We start from the raw sequence: 17,304 nt of genomic DNA, 5'->3' as shown, positions 1-17,304 counted from the left end.
TAAGACATCGATAAAGAGGGGCGCCTGGGTGACTCAGTCGTTAAGCGTCTGCCTTCAGCTCGGGTCATGATCCCAGGGTCCTGGGATCGAGCCCCGCATCGGGCTCCCTGCTCCTCCCATTCCCTCTCCCACTCCCCTTACTTGTGTTCCCTCTCTCGCTGTGTCTCTGTCAAATAAATAAAATCTTTAAAAAAAAAAAAAGACATCGATAAAGAGAATTAGAAGGTGATTCAACATGTTGTAAGTGCTGATGGGTGCTAGGCAGCGTGTGGTGGGGGTGGGGAAGTGTTATTTCTGCCCGTGGGGAATCAAGTAAGGCTTCAAAGCTGAGAGGGCAGATGTCTCTCAGGTCTCCTCTTAAAGATCCTGTGTGTCTTTAGAGTTGTGAAAAATCAGAACTGAACACTTCAGAGGCATTCTGTACAGTTGAAGAATAGAATGAGACAATTGGGCATTTTCTTTACTTGTGTCCCAATAGCCTTTTGAAGGTGGTTGTGCGGATGGAAGTTTGTTAATAAAGTGGAAAGGAAGGAGACAGGTGGGCTTGAATTTGTAAGAAGCAATGTGGTGGTGTGCAAGGAATACATTCTCTATCCCTAGTTAAGGTAATGTGGCAAGGCCACATATGGCTTTACCTTTACTTGATTCTAGATTAGAGACCAAGACTGCCCCACTGTGGATAAAAATCTGTTTGAGGACTCAGAAAAGTCCTTATCTGTATAGGAAACATTTGCACAGCCTAATTGTACGTCAGAGTGAGGTATATGGTAATTGGAATAAGGCGGTCTTCCCCCTCCCCCCCCCTTCTTTTCTGCTTCTCTGCAGATGAAGGAGTCTCTTGGTTAGAGTGGTTTCTGATATTTGCTCATTTCGCAGAGACAGGTGTAAAAAGGTAAAACTTTGTTATAACGTCTGCAAATTAATCAAAACTAAAGGAATAAGAGACCGTAAGAATGGGCCTTTGCCCTTTAAAGAAAAAAAAAAAAGTCCTTATTTTTACCCTAACAGCTGAAAGAGCAACCTGTGGTTAGAGATGTTATCTATCCTTTGACACCTGAAATAACAATTAAATAACAGTTTTAATCCTTGTTTTCTGGATTCTTTTTTTTTAAGATTTTATTTATTTGAGAGGGTGAGCACGAGCAGGGGCAGAGGGAGAAGCAGACTCCCCTGCTGAGCAGGGGGCCCGATGCGGGGCTCGATCCCAGGACCCTGGGATCATGACCCGAACAGAGGGCAGTAACCGACTGAGCCACCCGGGCGCCCCATTTTTTGATTCTTGAAAAGAAATCCATACTATCCTAAGATATAGAGGCAGATTTCAGTAATTTTGTATCTATATAGATAAATATAACATATAATATAAATAGAAATATTTTATCTATTTAGTTTCTTTATATCACTCATTAATCCTACTCAGGAAATTTATTTTAAAGATCTTGGGTTTCAGAAAAATGACTGTGGGGGTTTAATACCTGCAGGATGAACGAGGGATGGGGAAAGACTTCAAGGAAGGGGGTGGGGGTGGTGATTCTTGGTTGGCGCTGTTTTCATCCTGAGGGCACTGCCTCTGGCTTTGAGTTCTCTTTCTCTTTTCTGCTGCTTACTTAGGCCTTATATATCACTTCTGTCAGAGGCTGCAGTGGGAAAATGAAGAAAAGTGAAAGTCCATATTTACTAATTTTTTATAGTTAGCCCTTGGTTCAAACAGGTAAGAGGCTGGAGTGATTGGAAGAGCGGAGGATTGGAAATTCATTGCTAGTACCTGTCCTCTTGAGCAGTCATAAGCAAGAGAAAAAAATCCCAAAGAATTAAAAAATCCATATTGGACAAAGGATAATTAACCTTTTCGGATCACGGTGCTCACAGTATCATGAACTCTATGCCTATTCTGTTTCCCTGATGTTACCGTCCTAATAGTAGACATTTACTGAGCATTCATCCTTGTCAGCAGTCCTACTATCCTTTATATGTGTGTCTTCACTTACTCCCCCTTCAACCTGATGAGATACGGGTACTCCTGTTACCCTCTTTACAGACGTGGATACTGAGGCTTACAGTGCTTAACTATCTTGCTAAGGCCATTCAGGTAATAAATGGAGAAGCAAGAACTCGAAACAAGGCTGTCTGACCTAGACTGCCTGCACTTAACCTCTTTCTGGGTGGTCATACTGAAATATTTATCAGTTTCCCATTATGGGTATGACCAGTAGTAGCCACCTGGAGGCCCTAAGTGCACTCATCTCTGTGGAACGTGTAATTCTGAGATGCACAAATTAACGTACACAATGGCAAAATCAAAGATAAATAAGTGAGGGGAAAATAGAAAGGACATTTAATATGATCTTAAAAGACCAAGGCTTGACCTGACAGGATTGGAATGGAGACTCCTACTCTGCTTTGCATTTGGAGCCTGTGCCTGGCCCTACGGTGGTGGGAGTCGAGTTCATTTGAGAAAAGTGCCACCTGCATACCCGGCATGGTGCTGGCCACGGAGCTACACATGCCAAGCTCTGGCTTTGGTTTTCCGGGGGGTGGATGGTGATGATGGGAGCACACCGTGTGCCGGGCTACCGGATACCAAGCATGATTTTGTAAGGAATGTTTCACCCTCAAATTAGTTTGGGAAATGCTGTGTTAAACAAAGTTAAACAATTTTTTTTTTAAATTGCAAGATTTCTCAGCGTCGTTAAGATACTAATATCCTCTGTGACTGTCCAGGAGGTTATTATAATTTGGGAAACACTGAAAGAAATGCCTGTTATTGGGTCACTTTCTCAGGTTACCTTTCTCGTAGCATATCTTATTCTAGGTAAAATTTACGACTGCTTTAGAAAAACCCTTAGGGATGACCTCGTGTTTTGAATATGGGTCTAATATTTTTAATTTGGTAGTTAGGGGAATAGAGATTTAAATTTAACTAAAAGGTCTTTTTTTTTTAAAGATTTTATTTATTTATTTGAGAGAGAGAGAGAATGAGAGAGAGAGAGCACGAGAGGGAAGAGGGTCAGAGGGAGAAGCAGACTCCCTGCCGAGCAGGGAGCCCGATGTGGGACTATATCCTGGGACTCCGGGATCATGACCTGAGCCGAAGGCAGTCGCTTAACCAACTGAGCCACCCAGGCGCCCCATAACTAAAAGGTCTTTTTATCCCTCTTTGAATCACAAGTTTCACTTGCTGAAAATGTGTGATTTTGTACCAAAAAAAGGTCTGAGAGTAATTATTAAGAGAATCATTAGGGAGCCTGAGGTGGGAACAGCAAGGAGAGTTGATGGCACCCTGTTCTAAGCCTGCTTACATTTCTCCTGCACCCATCGCCTTGCTCCCAGGACCTGAGTGGCACTGGTAAAATGTCCATCTTCCTAAAGTTTCTACCAAATGCACCTTGGGGTGAAGAGAGGCAGTGTAGATGGTGGCTCTGACTTTTCATCTCTGAAACTACTAACTTAAAAAGCCTAGTTCAATAGTGAGTTGAACTCAATAATCAAAATGGTTCAGTTGAACCATTTTAAAGAAAAATTATTTTAAAGGTAGCAGTCTCTTGCCAAATAGGTGATTCTTCTTTGAGTTCAAATGTGCTGTAGTTTTTTCTCCTGTGTATGGTTTGGTTTGGTGAGAGCTACTTTGAGACAAGAGTAGACCCAATGTGGGTCATTATAGGGCAGAGGTGATTCTTGAATCACTACTGTGTTTATAAAAAGTAAAAACATGTATGGGCATTCTTAGGAAGACATATTTTTTTTTTCCTACTGGTAAAGATATGTCATTGAACCAGCTATAGCCTAAATGACAGGACAGAAAGTCAGGAAGGGGAAGGAAAGGGCATTGGACATCACCGTTATCAACAAACATTTACAGAGGGCTGACTATGAAGCAGAGTTTAAGATAAAGTCCTGCAGGGGTGCCTGGCTGGCTCAGTCGGTAGAGCATGCTACTCTTGATCTTGGGGTCATGAGTTCAAGCCCCCCTACCCCCCCATTGGGCATAGAGCTTACTTAAAAACTTTTATAAAAAAAGAGTCCTGCCTTTATCAGAAACACTGATGGGATAAGGGGATAGACACGTGCCTGAAACCTTAAGTTAATAAGACGTATATGCTAAGTGTCAAGTGAGATAGAGAGCATGAGAATTCAGATAGGATGTGGTAGGCAAGAATAGTGTTGCCCCCTCAAAGGAGCCCATGTCTTAAACGCTGGAACCTGTGAAGGTGTTACATTGCATGGCAAAGAGGAATTGGTTGCTAATCGACTGGGCTTGATATGAACAGGTAATTTTGGATGATCCTGGTGGGCCCAGTATAATCCTAAGGGTCCTTTAAGTGGAAAGGGGGGTGCAGAAGAGGAGGTCAGAGTGAGAGAGAAAGACGTGAAGATGCTACATTGTTGGAGGAAGGGGCCACAACCCAAGGAAAGCAGGGGACCTTGAGAAGTTAGAAAAGACAAGGAAACGGATTCTCACTTTGAGCGCCCGCAAGGAATGTAGCCCCGCAGACACCTTGAGTTAAGACGCTTAGCCTTTTGACTGCTAGCCGCTAGAACTATAGGATGGTCGGTTTTTGTTGTGTTAAGTCACTAAGTTTGTGGTAATTTGTTAGAGCAGCAATAGGAAACTGAATACAAGGATGCCGAAAAGAAAGAGGAGTCAGGGACAGTTTCATGAAGGTGGTTTTTGAGCCAGGCACTAAAGATAGTAAGAGTCGTAACAGGGTCATAGAATTTGTGTTCCAGGTACTAAGCTAAGTTCTTTATACCCTTTAATTCATTTATCTTCACAAAGGCTTTATCAGGATAGCATTCTTCCCTACTGTGTAGATGAGAAAACGTAAGTTTAGAGAGACTGAGTCACTTGTGCCGTCACCACAGGGCAGGGCCAGTCACAACCACTAATAAATAGCTGGCCTTTTAACCACATGGCAGCTGACGTTTCTTGAGTGCTCACTTTGCGCAGAATCCTGAGGACGTCACTGTCATTAGCTCGCGGAATCCTCTTAGACTCTAAACATGAGGTGATATGTAATTTTTCTGAGGCACAGATTTGTCTGGACAGCAAGATGGCTGGATTGGGGGGAAAGAGACTAGAACCAGGCAATCCAGTCAAGACACAACAGTCCTGACAAGTGCTGATCAGAACATAAATACAGGTAAAGACAGTAGGCATGGGAAGGAGAAAACAGATTCCAGAGACCGTCTGCTTTGTTGAAACAGAATTCCCTTATTGAACAAAACTTCCCTTCCTCTCCAGTTCCTCCCTCCCTGTGTGATTAGGGTGCTGCATTTTAATGAGTTTAGACGTTTTAGAATTAATAACAGGTGTCAGTATTGACAGTGGTGTAGACTGAATTTTACTTACCCACAGAAGCGTGGGTAGCAGTCACATAAACTCTATAATATGCCTCCTGAAGTGGTAACTCACAGAGACGGTCTTTAATTTCTTGGTGTAGTAGTAACTTTCTTGAGTTCAACAACAGCAAATGTGTATTTATTGAAAACCTGCCATTTTAAAGAGCAATATACTGGGGGTGCCTGGGTGGCTTGGTCGGTTAGGCGTCCAACTCTTGATTTTTGCTCAGGTTAGGATGTCAGGGTCATGATAAGTAGAGCCCTGTTTCGGGCTCCCTGCTCAGTGGGGAGTCTGCTTCTCAACCTCTCCCTTTGCCCCTCCGCCTGCTTGTGCTTATGCTTGAACTGTCTCTCTCTCAAATAATAAAATCTTTAAAAAAAAAAAAAGATAAAAGAGCAATATACTGTTTAGTGTGGGAGTCTCAAAAATGACTAGAAATCAATTTGGAGACACACCCGCATAAGGGTGGTAAAATGAACTAGAAGGAGGACATGAATAAGTATTAGTGTCAGTGATTTTGTTGAATGAACCCTGGCTTCTTTTCAAGTAGACATATAGTTGCAGTTTTCTTTGCCTAAATAAAAGAACCATATAAAGACTTTAACAAAGCCTCTGAAAACTCTGATCTCATATATGTACAATTCCATCCATGAGCTGAGTGGAACTACTTTCCCAGTCTTGCAAAGAGTCACCAAAGTAAGATTCATGATCCATGAATGTCCTCCTCCTTCTTATGGATGGTTACATTATTTTTTCGGCTTGTAAGTAAATTGGTACTGATATCATTGCTGCAGGGAATTCTTTTTCACAATGTGTGGATCCTTTAGTTAGTACTGAATGGCACGGGGGGCCTAGGTGGCTCAGTCGGTTAGGCGGCTGCCTGCAGCTCAGGTCATGCCCGGGATCCAGCCCCATAGAAGGCTCCCTGCTTGGTGGGGAGCCTGCTTCTCCCTCTCCCTCTTCTGTTCCCCCTGCTTGTACTCCCTTGCTCTCTCTGTCAAATAAGTAAAATCTTAAAAAAAAAAAAAATAATGGGGGCGCCTGGGTGGCTCAGTCGTTAAGCATCTGCCTTTGGCTCAGGTCATGGTCCCAGGGTCCTGGGATCAAGCCCTGCCTCGGGTTCCCTGCTCAGTGGGAAGCCTGCTTCTCCCTCTCCCACTTGCCCTGTTTGTGTTCCCTCTCTCGCTCTGTCTCTCTCTGTCAAATAAATAAAAAAAAAATAATGACACAAAACATTTATGTAGGATTGATCCATTTTTAAAAAGTAACATATACTATATACTCCCAAAGTAACATATACTATATATGCTATATACTCCCAAGCTGGAGCAATAATGCTTGGGAGTATGGTACAGAAGCCCTTCATAGATAATGTTAATTTTAAAGATAATACTCATTTTAATACTCCGATATGAGGTACAAGGCAGATTCCATTAGACTACTTCCTACTCTGTTGTGAGTGTGTCTGTGTGTATTCATTCATGTAGACTTGAGTCTTCCCACTAATTTCAAAGAACGATTTAGGACTTTTCACTGCCGACTTGAGTTAGTAGTCTAAGTTCCCTACCCAATGGGGTTTGATTTTTCTGACCAGTTAAGTGATCAAAGTCAAATCCTCAAAGCCTGAATGTCTTACATGGATTCTAATAAGTTCTAAGTTGGCCATTCTTCATAGTTTTAATCAAAGCAAAGGATGACATTTGCATTTTTGTCATCTTCATTTCAAAGTGTTTGTCGTATTACTAGATTCAGAATCACCCTGAATGGCTACACATCAGTAGACCCTGCCTAGCCATTCCGGAAAAAGCTGTCCCTGCCAGAACAGGGGCCCATTTCTACCTAAGTGGAATATCACCTAAATACATAAACATTGGATTCATGTATGTCCAGATTACTTAGAATCAGAAGTCAGCGTGGCAGGAAATTTTGGGTAAACGAGTTCTCCTACAGAGTCATCAACCCATGATACCTTCCTCTCACTCTCCTGATCTCTGTCCCCTTGATGTACCCTGGGTTCCCCTCTTGCCTTCTTTACATCTCCCAATAACATTTACACTCAACACAGCCAACAGCACCTTTTACACCAGTTCTGACTCATGTTCTGCTTTTGTTCTGTTTGTGGGGTATTCTTCCATTTCTTCAATTAGCTTTATTAACCAGGAGACATGGAGGAGTTGGAACAGGGAATGCAAGCATATTTCCTTTTTCTCTCTCCTGCCCCACCGTGTGTGTGTGTGTGTGTGTGTGTGTGTGTGTGTGTGACAGACATACCTACAAAGCCAACAGACTTTTGTATAGCTATCCGGCCATGCTGACCTTCACATTGAGAGTGTACTGCTGATCTTTTGAGTGACCTAATCGTCATGCACTGCATGGTGGGACCCTGGAGTCGCTACACATTTGCTGTGGATAATGCACTATTTGGCAATTAAATGTTAGAGTTAGAGCATTCTTTTTTTTTTTTTTTTAAAGATTTAGATTTATTTATTTGACAGAGAGAGACACCGAGAGAGGGAACACAAGCAGGGGGAGTGGGAGAGGGAGAAGCAGGCTTCTTAATGACTGAGCCACCCAGGCGCCCCTAGAGCATTCTTATTTTTAATAACTTTTTTGTCATATAAATGGTGAGACTTTGGTCTAGTAAGTCAATTGTATGATTCCTAAGTATGTAAAAGTTCAGGAAGTCTTTGCAAGTATATTCTCTCCTAATTACTTAAAAATTAGAAACTGAAAAAATTGGGGGGCATATATGCCAAAGAGTATTTGATCTGAAACAAATAAAGTCCATATGCTTAAAGCACTATATATAGTCAAGATGAAATTTCCATATTTGCTATGGATCTGTTCTCCTTTTCTTAAGGGAGTTCTATCCAAATGTTTTATTATTGTTGGCAAGATCCAGATCCCGGATCGGCCCTCAGTGCTTTGTTTTGTTTTCAGTCTTGGATTTTGCACCAAAATAATAACCATTTATTAATTTGCCAAAAATTCAGCATTGCCACTAGTGTTATTTCTTGACAATTGCACAATCGTCTTGGCTGTCATGAAAATTACTTTGCTTAAAATAAGTATATAAAGGGAAGCCTGGGTGGCGCAGTTGTTAAGCGTCTGCCTTTGGCTCAGGTCATGATCCTGGGGTCCTGGGATTGAGCCCCACCTCGGACTTTCTGCTCAGCGGGAAGCCTGCTTCTCCTTCTCCCACTCCCCCTGCTTGTGTTCCCTCTCTTGCTGTGTCAAATAAATAAATAAAATCTTTAAAAAAAAAATCAGTATATAAAAATTTGTGTAGAGACACATACACAACAGACATGTACTACATATATATCTATTCAAGCTAAAAGATGGCTTATGGCAAAATGTGAAATCCGATTGTTTTTGCACTTTGAGAAAAAAATAGTTAGACAAGAACATGTGTTTTAATTTGTTTTCCATTGTCAAGAACTGGAGAATGGGGGATATTGGGAGTAATGGATAATTTACTCTTACCCTCAAATTATCAAATATATGGGTCTTAGGAGTGTTATAATCACTGTGCATGTATATTTGCATAGGAATATAACACATATAACACTGAGGGAATTTGGGAGGGAATGTTTAAAATGTCTTCCAACAGATTATCAACTAGTTCAATAGAGAAATACTGTGGGGAGGCATTTATATCTTCTTAGAGCACAAAGTATAAAATGACTGTAGAATTTCCTGTTTTAACCAAGAATGAAGGAGGGCTATGAGCCATTCGCTTCCTGAGTGGACACATTCCAGCTGTGCAGATTGGTCATAGCACATCTGCCAATCAGAACAGGCCCTGGAGGGAAGCCCTCAGATGCTGAGTCTTGTTTACACGCATTGTGACTCTGTTTCTCCCCTCCTCCTGTGTGTTGTACCACTAGGGAGATTTGTGGGGGAATTTGCTATTACATGCCTAAATAAACTCTACGAAACTAGGATCACAGCCACATCAAATGGTATCCTGGGCAGATTTTTAGCTCATCTTTAGCCACAGGTAAGAGTTGTTGCTTTGCTATACGAGCATAGCTAATCTGAATCCAGTTTCCAGCTTTGCTTTGAGATATTTTCCTTCTGTTAGCAAAACTAGCAGCCTAAAGCTGAAGAGGAACGATTGAAAAAAATGAGTAAAATGTGCGCTGTCTTGCTATGACTTTAAATTTTTCGTGCTCCATAAGTGAAAAACCATGATGTTTTTATATGAGAGTGTGTGAAACGAAGTTAAATTAAAACAAAAGTTTTAAAAGTGGCAGTGATGGGGCGCCTGGGTGGCTCAGTCGTTAAGTGTCTGCCTTCGGCTCAGGTCATGATCCCAGGGTCCTGGGATCAAGCCCCGAATCAGGCTTCCTGCTCCTTGGGAAGCCTGCTTCTCCCTCTCCCACTCCCCCTGCTTGTGTTCCCTCTCTCGCTCTGTCTCTCTGTGTCAAAAAAATAAATACAATCTTTAAAAAAAAACAGTGCCAGTAACACTAGATCACTGTGTAGAGAAGCTGGAACCAGAAGCATATTAACACTGTGCACTTTGGAGAGCAGTATATCTAAACAAACATGTTTTATTGTGAATTTTCCTACTTGTTAGTCTTTAAGAAAGCATACTTCCTGTGTACTAACTCCTTGGTTTCAAAAAACATTTTTTTTTCCATTATGAACCTATTCAGAAAAATTGATAAATACATATAACTGTGTAAATCCTATGCCTTTTCTTCCATAATTCTCCCCGGAAGTTTTATAGTATGTTTTTAGTATCTTTATGCTGTTCCACAAGCAATAAAATCAAGGGGAGAAAAAAGAATTCCTGTTTGATCTTTGTTTTGCCATTAAGTTCTATATTGTTAGTATTAATTCAGAAGATACTTTAGAAAACTATATTTTAATAACATTGCATAGGATTTTTTAAAAAGTCATTGCATAGGATTTTATTGTGGCTTACACGTTGCTTTCTGTTGTTAGTTTTTCCATAACACTGAGACCTTTTCACTTTGTTTATTCTTAAGCATGTACTGAAAAAAATTATTTGGAGTCAAAAAAGAAAAAAAAAAAGACAACCTGTGGACTTTGTAGTTCTTTCTTTCGTACATAATAGTCTTCAGGTTGATTAACAGCCTTCTACAGCAGCCTCCAAAGAGGCACATGTGAAAACTTCGAGCAGCCATGCCCTTGTCGCTTACCCTGTGGCCAAGTTTCTCAGCGTCAGCAGTATTGACGTTTTGGGTGACATAAGTCTTTGTTGTAGGCTGCATGGTGGGACGTTTAACAGCATCATTGGCCTCTCTACCTACTAGATACCCGTAGCTCCTCCTTCCCCACTTGTGACAACCACAGATGTCTCCAGGCATTGTCAAGTGTCCCCTGGGGAAGGGGGCACTCCTGGTCAAGAACCACTGTCTTCTGTGTAATAGCACATTAGACCCAATTATCAGCGAAACGTTGAAATCCAACTTCTGGAAAGTTCTGGGCAATAGAGAGTTAAGGATGAGGCTGTCCGGGTCTTAGGGTGTTTGCAGATGTTGCTGTAGCTGACTGCTCATTTTTTCCCCCTCCCTATCCTGTTGGAAGCTTTTGCCAACCATGATTCATGGAATGATTTTTTTAAGCTGAGTAATCTGTGGCTTTTCAGTTTCCTTACTTTCTTTCCTCAGCTAAATTTGTTTGGGTTTTAGCAAAGTGTTTGAAACAGCAAAGATCTTTGAAAATGAAATAATATGTATAATGATATACTCTCCAAGTAGGTAATTTTAACAAACCGTAAAAACTCTCCATGCCTGTCTATCTTTGTATCCTTTGTACATCTTCTGTCAGACAAATCCTTTCCACTCTGATGAAAAGCCTCATACAGGGGAAGACACAGCAACCTTAAACAGTCCTTTGTGAAATCTATGGTATGGCAGCGGGTATTTAAGAACTTCTTTCCCAGGGCTTCTGAAGAATATTTTGACATGTAACTGTTTTCTTTCTTTATAGATCGCAACGAACGAAATAAACCAGAACATCGTTCTTCAAGGTATGAGTTTATGGTTTTTAATAATTCTGTATAACACTTCTCATTTGGAAAATATTTGGAGGCAGTGCAAGTATCCCTTATAGAGTTGCTATATATTTGAATCTTCTGTGGCATTCAGAAAAGCTTCACAAGGGAAATATTGTTCATTTTGGGGAGAAAAATTCTTTATGAAATTATTGACTACCTGAAAGACATATTTTTCTTGAGAATTCTTATCAGTGACAGCTAAATCTTTATTAAAAAAAAATTATCCCTATTTCCTTCCTTTGGTGACTTATTTTCTTCCCCTTTCTTTGACCAGTATTTTTATAAATGTGTATTTCTTTTTTCCTAATTAGAAAACTAACATGGGCTCACTATAGAAATATTTTCAATATATTTTTTTTAATATAAAGCATTAAAAACCGAAGCAAAACGGCCTGTCTTCCATTAGCTAGAGATGGCTGGTTACTGCTGAAAGTTTGTTGTAATTCTTCTAGTTTTTCTCAGTATACATGTATTCCAGTCGAATTCTTTAAGTTCTTGTTAGATAGATTCAAAGGCCAGGAAGGCTGTCTCACTTAAACCCCTCGCTCACATTGTCTGAGCATGTATTTCACAAGACCTTCACCAGCACTGAAGAGTATTTTTTTTTAAAAGATTTTATTTATTTATTCATGAGAGACAGAGGAGGGGAGAGAGAGAGAGAGAAGCAGAGGGAGAAGCAGGCTCCCAAGGAGCAGGGAGCCCGATGTGGGACTCGATCCCAGGACCCTGGGATCATGACCTGAGCCGAAGGCAGACGCTTAACCATCTGAGCCACCCAGTCGCCCTGAAGAGTATTTTTTAAAATCCTTGTCAAACTTACAGGTGGAAAATGATCTAACTTCTATTCCTATGCAAGAATGATAAGCCTGTATTCGATTTTTTTTTTTTTTAGCCTGGTTCTGTGAAGGATTATAATTCCTTTAATATTATTTTCACATTATTTCACAGTCCATCACTTTCACTTTACATTTTGTGTTGTGGAAACTGATAAAGTGGTAATAATGCATTCACTGGGTTGACCGGCCTGGTAAACTAAACCCTGATGGTTTTTCAAGGTATCAAACCCAGAATACATTGACCTCGAATGAAAAAAAAAAAACAAAGACTATGAAAACTCCATTAGTTGGTCCTCCATTTTGCAGAGATTGTCGATCAGAATAAGTCAGTAAGGCCTACCTACTCTGGGAGAAAAGTACAGTGGAATATTTGGAATGTAAGGCTGATTTTTTTTTTTTCCAGGTATAATTCACAGACATTAAAACTCACTCTTCTTGGTATATGTTTCTATGAGTGTTGACGAATACATACAGTTATGTAACCACCACCACAGTCATAGAAAAGTCTGTAAGACTGATTTTTTTAATACTTAAAAATAATAATAGAAAAAAGGCAGTGTAAGAGAGAAGACTTTAACTGTGAATGGCATAAAGTTGGAATGGTAAAAAAAAAAAAACACTTTGTATGATAAAATCAGGACAATAAGACCCTGAAGTTTTGATAAATCAAGCAGTATAAGTTTAAATTCGAACAAACAGAAATCCTTACACTTAGGTCTGAAAGACCGATGGAACATAAGGAGATAAGGGAGTTGTAACTTAACAGTATGTTTGAAAAAGTCTTGAGGATTTAGTTCTTCGTAAATTTGTCATAAGTCAGAACTTTTATGTCATTGCCTCCACCTCCCCAAAGGATGTCAGCATCAGTTTACTTATACTAAAAGAAATAGAATGTCCAATAAAAGAAAAGTAATAGCTCTAGACCATACTTTTTGATATTATATCCAGTTTTGGATCCACAAGGCCTTGAAAAATTGAAGTGGACTGGCTATATTGATACCACTTGAGTAACTTAACAAAACCAAAAACGGAGTCCCATGCTCCACCCCAGAGAATCAGTCGAGTAAAGAAGTCCCTCAGTGGTTCTGTTGCATAGCCAGGTTGGGACCCACTGGAGTAGAAGACGGCAGCTGAGTTAAGACAGGGCATGTGAAGAAGAGTAGGATTGGAATCAGAGTTAAGTCGCAGGAAGACTTGCATAAGGAGTTCGGTGAATTTAGCCTTGGTGTGGAAGTTTGGGGAGGTATATGGGAGAGAAGTAACTGGCTTTGAGCACTTGCTCCTCCTAAAGGCTAGCCTTCACCACCAGAAACAAGGGATCCTTGGAGGAATGGCTAATTCCAGGTCTGGGGAGGGGAGAGTACAGGTGAGCCTGGACTCATGGTGTGACAGAAAGAAGGGAAATGCTCAACTAATGGGTCATATCAAAAAGGCCTAGGATGCAGTTTCAAGAACCTCCTGCTGGCCAGACCTGGGACAATTTGAGTATCAAAAAATTTTTTTAATGATAATGATTTCTAACACATTGGATTTTTAAAAATCCATGCGGAAGAGCTCACAGAATTAGAAAATCATCATTTTATAATTCTTAGTATCATAGTTGATTCAGGCAAGGATCATCAAGTGGCTACTAAAAGTTGGGCAAAAAGTTTTTGGAGGGACAAATATTCACACTGCCTTAAAATTGTTTTTAATTACAAAGGGGGAAATGTAACTTTTCAGTGAATAGATCTGGTGATCTCATTCTTAATCAGGTGGTCAAGTTATATATCATCAGTAGTGAGACATCCTGACAGTATGTGCCTCCATATAATCCATTAGCAATACACATAGATATCACAGATAATGTAATAAAAATACAGAAAGGCTTGAAGAAAAATTCTAGATTGAAAGAGACTGAATTTTTCTTTGGAATTTTAAAACCCAGGTTTTGAAAAAAAGCACTTTGGGGATAATTGAGAAAATTTAAATATGACTTTTATTTTAGATAATATTTTATTAATAAAACTTTTCTTAGGTATATAAGAGAAATGCTGTTATGTGGGAGAACGTTCTTATTCTTCAGAGATACCCACAAAAGCAATAGAGGTGATGAGTCTTAGGTTTGCAAAATAACTCTCAAATGATTCATGAGGAAAAAAAAAAAGCAAGAGGTAAAACTGCAAATACGGAAAAATATTAAGAATTGGTGAATAGATGAAAAGCATATGGGTGTTAATTGTGCTGCTCCCTCAACTTTTCTGTAGACTTGAAATTTACAAAATAAAAAGTAGCAGTGGAAGCAACTGTTTTGTGTTCCATCGAGTCCCAGAGGGCAGAGTGTGCGTCCATGGGTGGAAGTTGAGGGGGTTGTGTTTCTGCACCATGTGAGGAAGGATTGCCTAACATAGCTGGTCAGAAATGGAACGGGTCACTCTGGAAGGGAACATTGCCAAGGAAAAGCTAGATAAGCTAGTGCTGGGAATTTAAAAAGATTCACACATTGCTTAATTACTGTTCTAGATGGTCCCAGCCCCTTGCTCACTCAGTAGCCAATAGGTGTTTGTTGAGAGGCCCTAATCTGGGCTCAGGGCACCATAGAGAATAAGACACAGTCTCCATCAGGATGGAGCGTCGAGCGCCCGTTGTCTGGGCTTCACATCCCCAATCTCAGAGAGCCTGTTTAAAGTCAGGCTCCCGGTCTTCATCGTTGTACTTCCGGCAGTGCTCGTGGTACTCTCGAGGTTATTCGGGAAGTATTTTATCTTTGACGTCTAATTTGTACTGTCCGATTCTCAGGGACTGTGCTGCTAGTCTTGGTAACCTTAGCACTTGGTATAGTGCCTGGTCCATGATAAGTACTTAATAAATAAGTGTTTGTTGGATAAATGCCAATTATAGCTCAAAGAGAGAGAGAGAGAATGCCAATGTTCCTCCTTTGCAAATTGGGAGGAATCTGCCTCTCAGAAAGCTCACCCATAGCTGTTACTGACTAGGTCTGTTACAAGTACAGCAAAGAGTAATGCCCTAATAAGAAAGAAGAAATGTTTTTGCAGGAAAGGCCATTGTGTTTTGTGCAGGGTGTCTGCTGAGACTGGCAGTGCCCTGTTGTCCCCGTGCCATTCTGAGCCAAGCAGGGCTGCCTCACCAGGCCTGTGGTGCGTCAGGCGGAGGGATACCTGCCGCACCAACAGAGCACAAAGAAGAGAGTATAAACAGAAGTCACTTCAGTTTGGTATTTTTGTCGGTTCTCCTCAGGCCACTCACTCGGCAGCAAGAAGGATGGGGGCTCAACGCCCAGCAAGGATGAGAGGGATGCATTTCTTTTGTTTGTATTTTTATAAGGCCAAACACTCCTATAGCTTTCCCAGTGGGAAGAGAATAAATCGGGGATGTCTGCCTTTCGTTTCGGTGCTGAAAGAAGGAAAGCATAACTCTTGTCAAGTTAAAGGAAGAGTTCTACCAGGTATAGGTCAACACTAGGACCTCCAGCTAAAAAATACTGCTTAAGCGTCTGTAAGAGATTTGCTGGGTGCTTTTTGAGTAGTTTGTTTTGATGTTGGCATTTAAAAAATTTGCTTATTGCTGATTGAGCTCTTTTGAAGTCAGAAATATCTGAATCCTTCTTGTCTTTCCCTTGTTAGTTTAAATATGCCCTTTACCAAATTGATGTCCCATGGAACATTCTTATGTAGGAGGTTAATCAGTATGCAATAAATAAATATGCACAAAAAAGCCAGTGAAATGGTGAGTTAAAACAAAATTAGACATATTTCTTTGCTGGGATTCCACTAAGAGTCTTTGATACACTAAAGTGCATTATAAAACTCCAAGTGAGAGATTTACTATACAGGATTTTAAGAATTTGTTTGAAATTGTAACTTACTTTCCCAGACACAGCTATTAATAAAATCTAGAAAAATGTGCTGTGAAATGACAGTTTGGGAAACTAATTGAGAGGGAAGTAGGAGCTAAAGATAATAAAGAAAGTTAAGCCCTGTGGCAATCAGTGCCAGGAATGGAAAATTAGGACCTCTTTTTTGCCACCCAACCAGCTCTGAATAATAGATCCCAATGACTTATGGGGACTGCAAAACCAGCTACTTTGTCTTAAATGTTTTACCTACTACAAGGAAATAATTTACAGCAGCCAAAAAAGAAAAAAGGCATTGAAACGAGAACCCTGAATCTACTTCTCAAAATTATCACTTGAATCTTTGTCTTCCTAAAGCCTTCTGAAAACCACCTGTCATAATCATACCTTTTGGTACCCAATCATAAAATTCAATGAAATTTCAGAAAAATCACAAAAAAATTGTTTGAACTCAACAAAATGGCTCTGAAATCTGTAAGAGTAAGAATAACCAAGGCAGTTTTGAAGTTCCAGAGAGGGAGGGTGGACTCCTGTAAGTGATTAAGACAGTTAGTTTTGTCAGCAAACAGAACAGGTCAAGGGAACAGAATAAGAGTCCACAGTAGACACAGGTGGATACACACAGTTCTAGAGGCAGCATTCAGATGAGCGGGGGAAATGGACATGTCCGCAAATGGTCCAGCAACAACTGACAATCCGTATTTTTAAAAATTCAGATGGAATTTGTTTTCTCATACAAGGTAGAATCTAAATACAAAGAAGTCCAAAAGTGAAACTGAAACATTTTGAAGAAATATATGAGAGTATCTTTATGACGTTGGGGTGGGGAATGAGTTCTTAAATAAGGCTCAACAAGTACAGACCACAAAGAAGATTGGTAAATTTAACTATGTAAAATCTTAAATGAGCACTGGGGAGGGGCAGAGGGAGAGGGAGAAGCAGGCTCCCCGCTGAGCAGGGAGCCCAATGTGGGGCTCCATCCCAGGACCCCAGGATCATGACCCGAGCTGAAGGCAGACGCTTAACCAACTGACTGAACCACCCAGGCGCCCTCCTGTAGCTCCTTTACTTGAAGCTTCATTTACTGCTTTGTGGATTTTTAACTCATTTTGTCATGTAAGAGTTATGTAACTAATACATGAAAACATTTTTTTAGTAGTACAGAAATGTGGTATCTGCCTTTATTCCATAGGTAACTATTATTAAGAGTCTGGTGGTTCAGGGGCACCTGGGTGGTACA

The 17,304-nt window shown here is 40.5% G+C and overlaps 1 protein-coding gene across 9 annotated transcripts in view; it reads left to right on the top strand.

The window, feature by feature from the left end:
- Nucleotides 1-17,304, top strand: part of SH3D19 (SH3 domain containing 19) — a 177,803-nt gene that overhangs the window by 75,990 nt on the left and 84,509 nt on the right. For 8 of the 9 annotated variants that reach the window (XM_027598002.2, XM_027598006.2, XM_027598001.2 and 5 more), the window contains one exon: nucleotides 11,309-11,348. In XM_027598002.2, coding sequence (XP_027453803.1) covers nucleotides 11,309-11,348 — 40 coding nt within the window. Of the gene's footprint in view, nucleotides 1-11,006; nucleotides 11,073-11,308; nucleotides 11,349-17,304 lie in introns of those variants that run through there. The other variant, XM_027598004.2, reaches the window with a different exon arrangement.

Source organism: Zalophus californianus, chromosome 2 (genome assembly GCF_009762305.2).
Source record: "Zalophus californianus isolate mZalCal1 chromosome 2, mZalCal1.pri.v2, whole genome shotgun sequence".
Classification (NCBI taxonomy): domain Eukaryota; kingdom Metazoa; phylum Chordata; class Mammalia; order Carnivora; family Otariidae; genus Zalophus; species Zalophus californianus.
Note: the sequence above shows the minus strand (reverse complement) of the source record. Positions and strands in the feature narration are given on the sequence as shown.